Source organism: Eretmochelys imbricata, chromosome 3 (genome assembly GCF_965152235.1).
Source record: "Eretmochelys imbricata isolate rEreImb1 chromosome 3, rEreImb1.hap1, whole genome shotgun sequence".
In the NCBI taxonomy this organism is placed as follows: domain Eukaryota; kingdom Metazoa; phylum Chordata; order Testudines; family Cheloniidae; genus Eretmochelys; species Eretmochelys imbricata.
The window spans coordinates 206,193,737-206,210,871 of record NC_135574.1 but is presented as its reverse complement, the minus strand read 5'-3'; the positions used below and the strand labels follow the sequence as shown (position 1 = coordinate 206,210,871).

Genomic DNA, 17,135 nt, shown 5'->3' with positions numbered 1-17,135 from the left:
CCTAGCCTACGTGCTTAGATATTTAGCTTTGGAGAAAATTTCTCTGAAAATGGCCCATTTATATATTTGTTAGGATTACCTTTATTTAAAAAATATATTACTGTCAAAGGGCTCTATTTATTACTGTACTATACTATATACTATAATTAATAATCCTTCTATAGTCTCCCTGAAAATAATTAGGGTTTTTACCTCCCATCTAAGCTATCATTTTTACGTGTCCTTGATAAAACCGTTTTTTGTTCTTAGACTGCCTTTACAAATATTTTTGCACATTTAAAATAGGTAACAGTGAATTTAGTTCATTTTCATTTAATCATTTAATATTTCCTGGCTTAGGCTACAAGTGAAAATGAGTTTGATCACTGTCTAGTCCCTAGTGGATTTCTGCCTACAACACAAAAATCACTGCAACTTGGCCCTCTTGGGAGTCTTAAACTGGAATAAAAAATATGTTAAATTCAAGAATAAAATGCATGAGAACAGTCGTGTGGGGAAATTTGCACAAAACCTGCCCACGCTGTGCATGCATTGAGCTACAGGTAGTGTTTTTAATCTTTCACACGCAAGAAATTCAAGTGCAAATTGTTTGGTTTTGGTTTTTTGAACTGAAATATTCTTTTAGGCCGTTCAAGCATGTTAAATCTTTGTAGATTTCTGAATGTTTGCTTAGCCTGCATATATGTATTATTTTGTTAATGTTATTGTAAGATAATGGACATATTTCCTCTGCCTTTTTCTATATTAGGGACATCTTCAGCATCCTAAATAAGAATTCATTTTTTTATGAATTAACATAGCAAGGGCCCCATCTTGCTATCTTTCCATGCAATATTTAGGAAAATACATAGGAACTTCTGTTTTGTTAGCAGTGGTTTATTGCATTGTATGCTTATGTGTTAGATGTGCAAGGCCTTTCATTAAACAGCAGGATATTATTAGGCATAGCATGAAAAGCCTTTATAGTGTATCTGCCTTGTTTAAACTTGGCCCACAAGCATACTGCAGACTAAAAGGGTGAGCAATGAATTGAGAGTTGATGGCAGGCCCATAGAGGTCCTAAGGCTCAGGTGGTTGTCAGCCATAAGTTTAGCTTGGCTCTTTCAGTAATTTGTCACGCCTTGGTCTGCTCCTGCTGCGCCAGCACGTGCCAGCTTAGTGTCAGAGTGCCTGTTCGCCAGACGGCCACTCAGGCCTAACATCCTGCTGTTAATAGGACCAGCGGCTTGCTGTGGCAGTATGGAATACAGAGCCTTGGCAACAGCCAAGTGCTGTGCAGAATAAGCATGTTCATAATGAGATGTGAATGGCATCAGTCAGTCCCTTTAGAATAGCGTCTAGGCGTGTGCCTCCTCTCTTAGGAAGTTTGGCAGCCTATTCATTAACAAGAGTCATCAGGAGTTCAGCCTATAATAGTGAAGCAGCCCCAAATACACTCAGCCTAATACTTGTGCTATCAGGAATGTGTTCTGCTGGGCTTTAAAAGAAAATAAGTAAATAAAATTGTCAGCAGGTGCAATCTCTGAAATGCTTAGTATTCATTTTCTTTCTTCGGTTTCCCAAAGGAAGTTTATAGAAGGATTTATCATATGTGTATCTGTCTCCATTAGCATGAAAATCTTCCTAAAATGTCTTTTAACCCCAGTGACTACATTAACTTGCATATGATTAAGACATAAACACATTGATTATCCCCTCTGAGATGGAGCACTAGAAATCTAATGCTGCATTATTTTACTCTGAATTGAAAAGAATGTTCAGTCATTTTTAAAGTATCATATTAATGTAGCGGAAACTACAAACTTGCACCTTGGAATAATTCTAATGAGTAATGTAGGCTTTTCAATTAAAAAAAATCCAATCACCTACATTATATTGAGTCACTGGTGTTATTTCATCTTCTCATAATTTGGTAATTATGAATTGGCACTTTCTCCTACTTAATGCGATGTCGTAGAATTAGAATGCTTTTCCACATGACAAAAACGCAATGAAGATCTGAAAACTTTTTTTTTTTAAATGAGGAAATGGGGAATGAGATGTCATACTGGCTTCTTCAAGTGTTAATTCATAAAGTCATATGTGAGGTTCTTCAGTCCATTGTAGATTTGTTTCAGACGTTATCCTGTTATTGGAAATGCATGATTCACCTTCTGAGAAAACAGAAGCTGCACACAAAAGGAAAAGATTTGCTTTCTCCACTGTGGAAAGCTGCCGCAAGCAGGGGTCCTATTAAGACAGCTGGAAAGTTGCTTCAGCTTGTTACGCTTGTAAGTTTTATTGGTGACTGGTTTTTGATTACACATTTGAATGCTGCATGTTCCAGGTTGCCGAATTTTAATTAAAAGACAATAGTCTTGGTTTAGATTGCTTTGTTGTCTGTATTATGTAGACTGTACTGAATACAAGGTCTTATTTTATTAATATGTATAATTTATTAGTACATCCAATGATATCTTCTACAGTATAACTTTAATGTAAACTTCGTATGCTGAGGAATCTTATTCAATGCTGTATACTTCCTTATTTTAAGTAGCACAATGATCAGTTGCATCTATTCTTTTCCTTTGCCTATAACCTGTACTCCCAATTCAATTATTTTTGGTAGGATGAAAAGAATAATTGTAATGCAAATATTATCTATCAGGAGCGTGCTAAACATGAAATACATTTCTGTAGACATTATGGTTTTTCACCTTAAAAATATAACATTTTTTTTCCCCAGGAATATACTTCTAGGGTCTTTGTTTTCATCCCCACTAACTTCAGAGATCTCTTGGATTCAGTCACTAAGCCATGCCTTTTTCAATAATATTTGTGTTGAAGGTAAAAAAAAGTATTGATATTATAAATAATTTCAAAAAGTACAGTGTTATTACAGTTCAGTGCTTATGTTTAGAAATCTTAAATATTTTAAAGAAATTTTGAAAGGCATATTTTTCACACCAGTGATGTAGTTCTCTAAATGTGTTTGTATGGATTGAACTGTTAGCATTCTAGGACATTGTGTAACAGCATTTAATTTTGCATGTGCATTTCCTTAACCTGAGTATTGCAGTTATGAGGAAAGAGCTCTGTATCTTGAAGCAATAATCCAGAATCACAAAGAAGTAATGACATTTGAGGATTTTGCAGCTCAGGTCTTTTCTCCCTCTCCTAGCTACTCTCTCAGTGGAACTGGTGAGTCTCTGTACGTTATTCTTCTGTTTAGCACTAAGAAGCACTTGAGCAGCAGATGTACACCTGTTTTTCGTAGATAAATGCTTGCAAATTTAAGAAGAGCATTCTCCCTCTGAATCAACTAATGAATATCAAAAGGAATGATGACATTCATTTTAATTTGTTTTGCATCAGAGCTATTCACTCAGTTCCTTTCTTCAGCTATCCTGTTAACCCCCGAATCTAGCAAGGTTAATGAACTTTCTCTCAGTAATGTGCTCTGGTTCATTCAGGAGTGTGGGTTTCTTGCTGAGCTGGGAATATGCTGTTCAAAAGCAATGCCTGAATCAGTGCTTACTTATCGAAAAATAGTTCCTCACAGTAGAAGCCGTTGCTACTAATGCTAAATGGGGATTATGCTGCTGAGATACCAGGGTCAGGGATTAATGCAAAAGAAATGTAAGGATAGCATTCGGTTAGAATATTATAACAGTAATACAGTATGCTAACATTTTCCTTTTAATATTTGATATATGGATGGACAAATTTCAAACTTCCTACCAGTGCCTGGATAGGAATCTCATTTTTAAACTCTATTTCAACAATTATTTCATTAATCTTGTTGAAAGATGGAAATCTATGTAAAACTCAGTGAATATATTCTTAACATCATAACAAGATTTTAAGTTAACTTCTAAGGTCAGTAAGATACCAGTTGCTACTTTGTCATTTTAATAATTCTTGATAAATCGGTTTTAAAAGGAAACATTAATTCTGAAGAGTAGGTTTCTAGTACCCTAAGGATTAATTTTCCTCTCTTGCAGAAAAGTATACAGTCAGTGCCTGATGAATTCCTTAATCCCTTCTTTGCACCCATTGGGTGTACACTTTCTAATTATTTCAACCCTGTATAAATGTTTCAACACATCTGCTTTATTCCCTATATTCTGACATCTAAACTGAAAAATTGAAGGAAGAAATTACGTTTACTGAAATAAATCACTTACAAATAAAATCAGCCATGCATCATTGTTTAACATTACTGGCTCCAATCCTTGAGCTTTCAGAGCTTTGTTAGGAGATAAGAGGTATATGCATGTACTTGTATTGGTCGCCAGTAGCAGCAGGCAGAAGGCTTTGGAGATAAGCAAGCTGGCAGAAGTAAAGGGGAACCAGTGCTATTTACATAATCGCGCCTCTGCTTCCTGGAGAGGCGTCAAGAAACACAGGGATGGCCTCTATTGATCTTTGTTGAACTGGAATACTAAACAACATTAGAAAAGCTTATAACTTAAAGCTTTGATTAATGTTTTCTACATTAAAAAAGTAGAACAGCTGTGAATTAAATTCTTTTATATACCCTGCCAAAACTCTGAGACAAAAAAATTATCAATTTCATTAGAAGTGTAGATTTCATACCCAGTTTTGTTAGAAACTTTGAGTCATGTATCTGTTTAGATATCAGCAAATAAAAATACAGGCATCTTGGCAGAATTTTAAAATACTTTAAGCATATTTTATTGTCTTCATCAGTCTTCCATACTTCTGTTCCACCACATTTGCATATGTTATTTGGTCATCTTATTCTGATCAAATTAAGCATAATTAGAAAAGACATTATTTTCTAAATTCTATAATATCTGTTATGCAAAAAAAATACTTAGTTAAGATCTATTTAAATGGTTCAGAAGAACTGTTAAATAATCATTAAGTACTAGAATAATTTTTTATGTGATTTAATTTTTCTTGATCAGAACTTGTCACAAAATTCAGATCCTGGTTTTCAGCCTTCCAAAGTTTGGGTATGTTTGGAAGCATATTTTTAGTTCAGCCTGTTATAATACTAGGGCCAGTCATGAGTCAGATACCAAAACTCAAGTCTCCAAAGTTCAGGGGTGTTCAGATGTGGGATTTCAGTTTGCCCAGCTATAGTCAGAGGCACAAAATCCAGATCCAGGCTTGAATTTAGAAGCATCCCCTGCCAGTCTCCCTTATTCCCCTCCAAGGTTTCAAGTTGTTCTGACTGAGCAAATCCTTAGTCTACTCAGTGTTATAAGACAGCTAATACCTGATTTAAAAGATCTGTTGTAATTAGAGAATGTTGGAAGAACAACACAGCAAACTATATACTCGAGAAATTCATTTCATTTATGGGCTTTAGAAAATTCTATATCGTAAGGTTTCAAGCTGTGTATTAGAAGAGAATAATTTATTTATTATTTTTAAAATAGAATTTTCTAGATTAGACAACTCCCTAAATCATGAAAATTACTTGTCATATTAGCCTTTACAAAGACATGTAAATCCGTGACTCAAGACAGGTTTCAGAGTAGCAGCCGTGTTAGTCTGTATTCGCAAAAAGAAAAGGAGGACTTGTGGCACCTTAGAGATTAACCAATTTATTTGAGCATAAGCTTTCGTGAGCTACAGCTCACTTCATCGGATGCATGCATCCGATAAAGTGAGCTGTAGCTCACAAAAGCTTATGCTCAAATAAATTGGTTAGTCTCTAAGGTGCCACAAGTCCTCCTTTTCTTTTCGTGACTCAAGAATTTCCCTATTCCAGGATTAAAAGAAAATCTATCCATACTTTTACCTGTTACTGCTTAGTTGCTAAATTGTTTAGTGTCAGGATTACTGAGTCCTATTATAATCAGATTTCAGGATTGTGAACTCTTAGGCTCTAAATCAATACTGAAACCAGATATAACTGATGTAATTCCACAATCGTTGTTAATGCTGAATAGTCCCAGGGCTTAAGCACTAATATAGGCCCTGATGCTGCAAAAAGAGCCAACAGAGCCCCATTGAAGTGAGTGGAGCTCAGGATGGGCACAGTGGTCTGCCCACACACATCCACCTGTAAGATCAGGGACATCTGTATTCATATAATATTTCCATTATCATCACATTTTAGGTTAGTACTTTGCAGTAGATCTTCCATTTACTAACTCAATATATAAAACTATGAATCAGGACATTGTGTATTTGTATCTCTATGAGCAGATATGGAATATTGTGATCCTTCATGAGACGGTAATGCGATTCCTTTAAAATAAAAAGCAAGCTACTGTTAAATTCATTTTAATTAGGTCACATCCATTTATTTATTCACATCAATGCCCAGAAAAGGGGGGTGGGTTTATTTTGAAGTGAACTATTCCCAGAGCAAGTTTGAGTGCAAGCAAACACAAATTGTGATAATTTCAGCTAGTAAGTATTACCAGTGCTGTATTTGTAGATACACATTATATCATCCATCATGTCTCATGTAGTTCAGAATTTTACCTTATTTACATGTGTATGTAGCACAGGTTGGCTGTGCAATTTGTGTGGAAGTGGCATTCTTCCATTTAAGAAATTTGACACATGTTGGTAAGATCTCAGGTTACTCCAAGGGGAATGCTCATCCCAAAACAGAGAAATGAAACCTGCAAAGAAAAGTGGAACTGCCCAAGGCAGGCCCATCTATCTATGTTTTTATCCTCTTCCAAGTAGCAAACCAACTGAAAAAATTGACCCTGAACAGCTTAAGCCTTCATGGTGAAATTAGGGCCCATTCTTCCACCCATGCTATCCTCAACATCACCTCATCGTAATCCATGATCACTGCATATACAGATACACAATCCCAGGGATCAATTTGCCCTGTACACAATCCCAGTAGTACAGTTTTATTTTATCTAGGATTTTTTAAGCAGTTAATGCAACATAGGATTCAAAAAGCATCCTGTGATATACTATAAATTAGTGCAGTGAAAATATAGCCATTAACATATGCAATTTGTATATTATTATTAATTACCTTTTCTATGCTTTTATGTTCTGTTACACAACCTCAGACTACTAGCAAATAACAAGATGCTACAGAATGGATGTTGCCCCCAGACTCGCATGTGACATGGATTATAAAGTGTGCACTGATTTAGGCTCCCATTCTGCAGACGTTTATGTAGGTGCTTACCTTTATGCATGGGAGTAGTCCAATTGTTTTTGTGTAACTCTTTATAGGACCAGGGCCTTTAACTCTTTATATGTAGTGTTAGATCTCCATGCATCTTAGACATTGAAAATACAGAATACTAGGCAGAATGAACACCCCATAACTCATTTATGGGAAGTGCAGATTTAGGATCAAAAGATCAGAATAAGATCCTTTGTTGCTAAACTGGTAGGTTACATGCCTTATTTTAATTAGGCTGTGTATAATAGTCAACCCAAGAAGTCCTTAGTAGTCCTATAGTATTTAATTATTCTCATCCTGTCCCTCTGCAGATTTTCCTACTTTAAAGGGTGTTCTTAGCTACAATCCTTTCCTCTTCTTCGTCCTGCCTCCCCTGGTCAAAAAACCAAAAACAACTTTATTGGACAAAATACTGGTACTCCACACAAACTTCAGAAAGTGCAACTTGATGGTGCATTCTTTCAAAAAAGCAATCCTAAACGGTCAATACATATGTACAAACAGGTGCATAAAATATGTTTCCAAGTCTAATTGCCCTTATTGATGAAACAGAGTAGCAGTATAAGATTAGAAGCCCGACAGTGGTTTTAACTGCTAAGAGATGTAAACACTTGAAAGTTCTAGAAAAGGGAATCAATATTCAGACTTTAAATAACAGTTCCTTCAGAAAGAGCTTTGTGCTGCACATTTGGATACTCCGTCATGGTCGCTTTCTGCTGACCATGAGAATCCAGAAATTGTATCTGCAAGCATTCTTTTAATATTGTAGACTTGCAGTTGATTCTTCAAAGGGTTAATTGGAACGGGCACACTTGACTGCTGAGAGGACTGATCTAATCACTGCCATATCCAAGTGCATCTGTTCACCATGAGGTCATTCTTGTGCATGCTAATGATTTGGAAAATAAAGCATAATGCTTGACATTATCAGAAAGCATATAAATAGTGTAAATCTTTACTTTTTAGTAGCCGATGGCTATTGCAGAATGAAAAGAAAGCCAAATGAATCTCAGATTGCACTTTTTTTTTTCTTTTAGGCAGCCTTTATTTATTGTCACTGGACTAACAGGAAAACTATATAGGAAAACTGTGGCACCCAATAATATATGTTGATAAAGGGATTCTTTAATGAGTATTGTAGCATTGCCCAGGAGCAACACTTCAGTTAAGGAACTGTAGCTGTTTCCAGCATTCCCAGGTTTTTAAGGCTGTGGAAATCTTGCATGCTCATTTACATAAGATTGAAACTTAGCAGCCTCGTTGCTCCATTTTTTGTTTTGTTTGTTTTGCTTTTGTTTTAAAAAAAATATATAAAGAATTAATCTCTTTTATTTCTAGAATGTATAATAAAAATGTTTTCTCTGCCCAAGACATATTTACTATTTTTTAAAATACCTTTTGCTGAGTGTTTAGCTTTCATTGATCCCTTTTGCTATTTAAAGGGAAAGAAACATTCAGTGCAGCCATGTTATTTAAAAAGACACTTTTCCTAGTTTTGATTTTCTTTGTACTCCTCGCTGTTCATTGTGAACACGTTAAAAACCCGCAGCTGGCCTGGGTCAGGTGATTCAGACTCGCGGTGCTCAGGCTGTGGGGCTGTAAAATTGCAGTGTAGACGTTTGGGTTCAGGCTGGTTCCTGGGCTCTGGGACCCTCCCCCCTCCCGGGGTGATGGTGGCTTCCTATTCTGCGGAGGAGATAGGTCCATTTCACAACACCAGGTGGCAGTTTGACATTTTCTGATCAGGAAAGAGGCAAAACTAGAATTGCCTCGGGGGTGTTGCATGTCCAGCCTGGAGTGCTGTAGCTGAAGAATCATATATAGCCCATGCCTGCATTGTGCTTGGATCGCTCCTGTTATCAATTCTTCCATTTCAAAAACAATTTTTATCTCCAAATGTAGAGGAAACGTAATAGATTATGATTAGCACGGAGTCTGTTGCAAAGTCTGATTGAACTCAATATGACTTTGCATTCTAAAAATTGTTAGGTGCCAGGAGATAGATCAGTGATAGGAGGGAGATTCACAAGACCCTCAGGATAGATTCTTGAAGCCTTGATAATAGATAAGAGAAAGTTACTGTCTAAGCCCAGACAGAGTTTTCCAAATTCACGTAGATATTTAAAAGTTAATCGCTGAGTCCTGTAAGAAACCTTATGTCATGCTTAGCCTTAGGTAAGGCTAAGCATAACTTTTATAGATTACCAAAAAGGTGTGTCATCTTCTGGGATACTCTGCCCTGTATAGACCCTCCAGTTGCATCCTCAGTAAAGTCATCGTCTCTCACTATGTAAGGTACTGCATGCCTAAAGGACCCTTTTGACTCCAAATTTGGATTCAATAACTAGAAACCACAATTTAGTAACTATCTCCATTGCTGCTAGTTCCATTGTGTCTTCATACCTCTCCCTTCAAGTGTGTAGTGTTGGGACCCTTATTTTGGCTCAATAAAAGTGACCTTCCTGTTAGCCATTTCCTTCCCGTGGAGAGTGGGTGAGCTGGCAGCCCTCTTCTGCAATGCCAGTTCCTCTTTCAGGTATCCCATAAAGTAAACCTTCATCTGCTTCCCAGATCTATTCACAAGATTAATTCTGAGCTCCATGGGGATCTGGACATTGATTTTCTTACCATTTTGTCCTCAGATGACTCTGTGTAGGGAAACCGATGAAGTGAGCTGTAGCTCAGGAAAGCCTATGCTCAAATAAATTGGTTAGTCTCTAAGGTGCCACAAGTCCTCCTTTTCTTTCTGTGTAGGGAAAGGGTTTGGCATTCTGTAGGTGGTGGTGGGGCCTTGAAGTTTTACCTACAGGGAATTTAGGGTTTCTTCTGTTTCCTTGCCCTCCCTCCCTCCCTCCCACAAAAGAGGAAGATCATTCCCATTCAGATTCAATCATTGCTACATGGGTTTGTGTATGTATTAAGGAAGCATACACAGCAGTCTCCCTATTCCATAGGCATTAGAGCTCCCTCCTCTGATAATGTAGTCTCCTCCTAGGCCAAGAGAGAATCTGTGTCAGTACAGGAAACCTGTCAAATGGACTCTTGGCATTCCATCCATGCCATTACCATCTGCATCAAAGCTTCCACTGATGCAGCTTTTGGGCCTGTGATCCTGAGTGTTGTAGTACAAGGAACCTATGGAAAATTCCCTAGATAAGTCCTCCCAGTCTGGGTTTGGGTTTTGCTAGGCCAGGCCCAGCAACCCAGTTGTCAGAGCCTCCTAAGCAGAGAGGGAGATTTTGGTCCTTCCATCTTGGGAAGCTATCAACAGGCCAGAGAGTGTGCTTTGGTAGCTGAGGATGAAGAAGTGCCAAAGTTTCTGTCAGCTGGTTGGTGGAGCTAACTGATTTAACAAAAGAGGAAAAGTTCTGTAGTTTTCAGATTGTTGGAGTCCCCCATAGAAACACATTTTACAGGGAGGAGCAAAATTTACCCTTTCATCTTGGGGAAATCTTAGATCTGACTGAAACATAAATCCATTTCACATTTTCCATAATTTTGTGTGGCTCATTATAGTAAATTTAGAATCAATGTGTTCAGACAACATAGCACAGAAATTCTGGTCCATCTTCTGGATGCTAAATAGTGAATTTGTGAGATCAGAGCCATTTCCTTGGCAACAAACTGATATAAGCAAAATTGTAACTTCACTGAAGAAGCTTGGCAGTAATGAAGAAATCTCATTCAAACACAAATGCCTGCCATGGTCACAGGGACAACACTGAAAATTACAGCCAAAGTCATTTCTCCTTTTCCAGTAATGAAATTTCTTCTTTCAGGCTGCTGTACCCTCGTTAATTCAGTGATCTGCTAATGGGTATGATGAGTCTCAGAATTCTGAGACTCCTCCACTAGCTATGTGCAATGGAATGTGAGAAGAAGACACTCACGCTAAACTCACTGTTTTCTCCTGATTTTTGTAGGTTGATCACACGCTTAACATTTTAAAAATTATTTAATATTGCGTATGTTGGCAGATGATTTGCATATTTTTCAGGAAAAAGAAATACTGGAGTTAAGTAGTAAAATGTGTAAGTTGTGTCAGGAATGTTCTATTAAATCAGTGACTAAAAAGCTGTAGTAAATGCCAATGGCCAGATCCTGAGATAGTGTCAATCAGTGTAGGTTGGTGAACTCCACTGAAGGCATGCTGATTCACACCAACTGAGGATCTAGGCCCTGCTCTTTTAGGGATCTAGGCAGGCAAAATTGTGAGGCTTAAGAAGGTTGCATACAATAGCTATGCAGCAGGCTTGACCTGCCATGTGGAAAGGCCGTCCTGCTCTACAAAGGGAAGAAAAAACAGTGCATGGCTGGAAGTTGTTTAGGGGATCAGGGCGGGAGTTCTCCCTGCCCGTTGCATACCATTGCTCACAATTTGTATCTGTCCCCCTAGGGCTGCTTAGGCTACAGAGCTACTCCCGGCCTCAACTGTTGTAACTACTATGCGTGGAGTGGCTATGATCTGCAAAGAGCAATCAGTCTCTCTGCCTGGTCCCATTTCTTTAAATTGTTGGTTGGGTTGGGGAAACTCTCCCCTCCATGATCTCTGGAAGAGACAATAGATTGGTGGGGGGAGCGTCCTCCCTAGCAATCAATTTGTAGAGGAAGAAATATTAACTTGATGGGCCTCTCTCTTGTTTAGAGCTGACAGCTCCAGCTGCTTGACCTGTCAGCCAGCAAGAGCACTCCAGGCAGTATGGCCCCTTTAAAATTTCTTCCCTGGCTGACAAATGCCAGCCAGCCAGCCAGCCATGAGCTAGCCCCCCGTGTGATGGTGTCATTCCCATTCACCAACTCCACCCCGAGAAGGAGGCAGGGTTGGCTGACATTTTAAGGTGATCTCCAGCATTCTATGGCCTCATTCAAGAGGGACATACCTCCTTGAGATCGATTGTAGCTCCTCTGACTGTGGAGCTTAGGAAGCTTGTGGAGTTTTTGATGGCTGGGGAGAAATTGCAGAAGTGATGTCAGGCTAATCAGAGCCCTCTCTGCTTTAATTATTTCTTTACTGCAGAGCATTGCTTTTGATTTTAACTTCTCTAATATAACAAAGGGCCTGATACTGAGGGGTGTTGAGCACCCATTGCCATCAGTGGGAGTCATGGGTGATTAGCTTCTCTTAGGATAAGTTCACATCCCTGGAAATATTTCAAGGGGCTCTTAGCATCAGGTGATTGTCTTTTTCTGAACCACAGATGGCCCAGAGGTTAGGGCACTAGTCTAGACCCCTGTTTGGTTTCCTGCTCCGCCACAGACTTCCTGTGTGACCTTGGCAAGTCGCTTAGCCCCTCTGTCGCTCAGATCCCCTTCTGTACATTGAGGAGAGTAACACAGCCCTACCTCACAGGGGCGTTGTGAGGGTAAATGCATTTAAAGACTGAAGCACTTTGATATCTACTGATGAAACGCTCTGTATAAAAGCTAGGTATTATTACCTTAACCCTTCTTGTACAGTAGTTTTACATCCTCCTCTGGACATTTTATCAATGGCCTGATCCAAAGCCAACTGAAGTCACTGGAAAGAGTCCCATTGACTTCAGTCGGCTTTGCATCTGAACCTAAAAATAAAGGCTGGGTCCTATCGTATTTCAGTCTCCAGCAGAGTCAGGGCTGAGCTGGCCTTTGCATTGACATCCTCCATATGCTTTGTGTGTTCTGCGGGCCCAAAGAAATGTGCTGCATAACAGCTGTCATAGCTATGGCATGGGGAACGGTAGATCACATGCAGCATTTTCATGTACATTCTTTTCAGTTTAAATTCAACTATTGTAAAAAAAGAATCTCCAAATATAACTAAAAGTTAGATTATGTAGTGAATGTGGTTTAAAAAAATTTTTGAGCAAAAAGATACAAATGAGAGAGATCCACATAAAGATTGAAATAAGTGGTTATGTATAAACAAAGATTATCAAATCCTTTAATAGATTACACCAGACACGACATTCTTAACACATTGTGCAAATGGAATTCTAGTGTTTTCCTTTCCCACACTCCTGGAGCTTGTTACTGTAGATCTTCATTTCTGATCATAATGTGTTTAAAACATGTTTATTTCTGAGTGAATGTAGCCACAATTGTCTGTTAAATTGATGGTTTCTTCAAAATATACTGAATTGAACACGTAGGCTAAAGGTTTCCAGTTACATTGTGATTATAACTGCAGTAACCAGTGTCCATGCAGGTTTAGAAATAGAGGATATGGAAGTGCTAAGCAGAGTTACTAGGGAGTTTCTTTGTGGCTGTTTGTTTGAAGAGTAGACATGACAGTAATATCCTGAAACCAAAGACTTTCATAGACCTGCCATGGCTTATAGGTTAATTACCTGTTGTTTTGTGCACACCAGGGCCAGCACTAAAACTCTAGGAATTCATATCTAGGCTATAGCTAATTCATGCCAATTCTTTCTGTATAAGATCTTTAAGATACAGTCTTTCCTGTGTATTCACACAGTAAAACTCTCATCTGCTACTTGTCTTCACTCTCAAGGCCCCTCACAGTCAATCCCCACTCTACTTATCATCTCTCATTTGCTATCAAACTATTTATACTCACCTCTGATCGGTCCATGATGCTGGACTCCTTTGTCCACCTGTTAAAATTTCAAACAAGCACCTTTGTGCTTTCTCTCATGCTGCCCAAAGCACATGGGAGGCACTTCCCATAAAAATCTGCAAAGTTACCTCATTATCCACCTTCAGATCCTTCCTTAGCACTCTCCTTTGCCCTGATATCCTACAAAAAACTAGACAATGGTTAAGCTCTTGATGTGCAGAGACCACTGACTGCCACCCAGACCAGTGTTCTCACATTGTTTACTTGTACTCCCCTGTCTGTCTGTATCAATCTGTTGTCTCTTATCTTATACTTAGATTGGAAGCTACTTGGGCCAGGGACTGGCTTTTTGTACAGCACCTAGCACAGTGATGTCCTGGTCCGTGACGACGGTAACACAAATAATGGGTAATAGAATAGTTTAAGGTTCTTTCTCATAGTCTAAGGCTTTAAACTCTTTAGTAACTGCTGTAGCAAATTGCCGGCATTACTCACACTTTCACTTTTTGGGAAGGGTTCAGGGCACCGTTTCTCGCCCCTGAACTGGGGTATTAACTGCCCCACTAGTGTCCTAGAGGAGGGGAGTGGAGAGGGAGGGACCCGGGCCAGCCCTCTACTCCGGGTCCCAGCCCAGGGGCCCTAGGGATAGCGGTAAACCGCTTGAACTAGTGGTTCCTTCTCCTGGACTACTTCCCTCTCCTGCCCTTCAGCTTGTGGGGCTTCCTACCCTCCCTCTGCACAAACCAGGCATCCCTTTACCTAGGGTCTTGGTCTTCTTACCCCCCCGCAGCACTTCTCCAAACTCTCCTCTGCTTCCCTCCAACCCACTCTGCTTCAACTCCTTCCCCTGTCTGAATGAAGCAGGAAGGTTTTATCAGGTGACTGGCTTCAGGTGCTTTAATTGGCTTCAGGTGTTTTAATTAATCTATAGCAAACTTTCTTCCCTCTACAGGGAATAAGGCTTCCTGCTGCCCTCTGGCCATGTTGTATCACACCGCCCCGATGCTAATCCTTGTGTCTTTATTTACTTAAGCATTGCATGTTATAAACCCAGCTTTTCTTTCTCAATCTTTTCATTAAATGAAGGAAATGTTTACCCAGTTACAACCAAAACACTCTGATGTTAGTTTTGCCAATCAGTTTCCCCAGCCAAACTTGGACAACAGAGAAAGGAAAAGGAAAACATTTAAATATGTACTCCTTTTTATGGTCCAGCTGAAGTAGATAAGTAGTGACTGTTGTCAAGTTCAGGTAGGAGTTGTGCTTTTCTCTGGCAGGCAGGCTCCCTGGTACATCTTAGGTCAATCTGGATGGCTGGATTGGAGGCAAAGTCCAGTTGTTAGAGTAAGTTTTCTCCTCTTTCCCAGTAGCAGGATACAGTGGGGATGGTGTCAGATAAGCAGATAAAGACCAAATCCAGAACTCTCTAGGATCCATTCTTAAACCTACAAGACATCATGGCCTCAGGTTCATTGGACATGACAACCATTAGACTGATAGCTTGAGAGAAGGAAATAAAGGAAGGCAAAGAAAAGGAAAGACAGAATCGATACAGATCCCAACTATGGGTTATTCCTGATTTACACTCTCTTAGGCACTAGTCCATAGCAGTCTTTTTTCCAGAGATTTTTCAGTATTCTTGTTACCCAAGCAATCTTACCTCATAAACAATGCAGCTTTGATCAATCTTAGAACCTATTGACAAAAGGCCAGCTCTCAAAACAAAGTGCACTGGAGTCTCCTTAGCATAGTTTCGGGTAAGTGATTTTAGTTCTTTCCCAGAGTACCAGGGAATAGTTCATAGGCCTTAAATATCTTAGGCCATTTATATGTTAGTGGCTTTTGTTGGCACAGCTATGTCAGTTATATCACACATCATCACCTCTGACTAACATAGCTAATACTGCAAAAGTCTGTAGTTTAGACCTGGCCCTAGTCTTTCTCCTGTAGAGAAAGCAGATATCTCAGTTCCATTGTCCCAATATACTCTATAATTAGAAGTGTCAGAATCATTATAACAATTTTATTTGTAAACGTTTGAATCACTGGATAAATCTGATCATCATAAAAAATGTTTATATTCTTGCATAATTCCAATCTCAAATGGAAATTAAAGCAAGGCACATTTACAACTGTATTTTAATAATTACCCCAGATATGTGACAGATTACATTTAAACTGTGAATAATCCATATTTGGTTAGAATTAAATGTTGAGACAGATAAGAATTCTATGAGCTTTGTCTCTCTAAACTTTAGATGTAAGACAGACAGTATGCTGGGATTAGGTTAACAGGTCCAGCAAGGACAATCATCATGTGAAATCATGGTTATTGGTCCAGAAGAAAGACCAGAAGGCCCTTGGAGGGAGGGACACCTTTTTGGGTAATAAGGTGAGAGGGTCAACTGAGAAACAATTACAGCGCAGAAACTCCTACAAAGAAACTTCAATTTATGAACAGGCTTGTCTACAAAACATTTAGTATGTGGCAGTTGGGGTGTCAGTCTGCCCTACACTAGCGTGCCGTGCAGTATGTGCCTCTGGACCCTGCTGCTGTGCGCTAACCATTCCCTAGTGTGCTTTGATCTCCTCCCATTTCAAAGTGGGGTATATCAAAGCACACTAGTGAACGGTTAGCATGTGGCAGCAGGGTCCATACTGACCCTTACTGCTTGGCAGGCTAGTGCAGGGTATATTTGCACCCCAGCTTGCCGCAAACACAGTGTTTTTGTAGGCAAGCCCAAAGATGTTCTGAAAAATAGGAACCTAAATTGTTAATCCCTTACATTACGGAGAGACTAAAATCTCCCTCTTTAGAGATACCATAAGCCAGTACAATTAGGGGAAGAGGGTGTCAAGTCTGAAAAGTCAGGCATATCAAAGAATCCTGAACAGTGTAACAGAGCTGTGAGTCAGGGAGGGAGGGGGCCATGACACAAGACATCTGAAAGGAGAAGATCTGCCTGACATGCCACATGTTGAAAGGGTCAGAAGGGAAAAAAGATACACACACTGGAAATATATGGTGTATATAAGGGCTATTCATCTTAGAAAAGGAACAACTAAGGGGGTGGGTATTATAGTGATTTATAAAATCATGAATGATGTGGAAAAAGTGAATAGAGAACTGATACTTACCATTTCATGCAATACAAAAAGCAGGGGCACTTGGCTAAATTTATAGGCAGCAGGTTTAATACAAACAAGAGCAAGTACTTTATCACAAATCGTACAACTAAACTGTGGAACTCATTGCTATGGCATGTTGTGAAGGCCAAAAGTATAACTTGGGTTCTAAAAAGAACTGGGTAAGTTCATGGAGGATAGGTCCATCAATGGCTATCAGCCAAGATGGTCAGGAATGCAACCCCCTCCTCAGAATGACCTAAAACTCTGACTACCAGAAGCCAGGAGTGAAAGACAGGTGGATTGCTTCATAATTGCCCTGTTTTGCAC

At 39.2% G+C, this 17,135-nt stretch overlaps 1 protein-coding gene across 2 annotated transcripts in view; it reads left to right on the top strand.

Moving 5' to 3' along the window:
• Positions 1-17,135, top strand: part of RALGAPA2 (Ral GTPase activating protein catalytic subunit alpha 2) — a 304,928-nt gene that overhangs the window by 269,027 nt on the left and 18,766 nt on the right. For both annotated transcript variants that reach the window (XM_077814154.1, XM_077814153.1), the window contains exon 38: positions 3,059-3,180. In XM_077814154.1, coding sequence (XP_077670280.1) covers positions 3,059-3,180 — 122 coding nt within the window. The remainder of the gene's footprint in view (positions 1-3,058; positions 3,181-17,135) is intronic.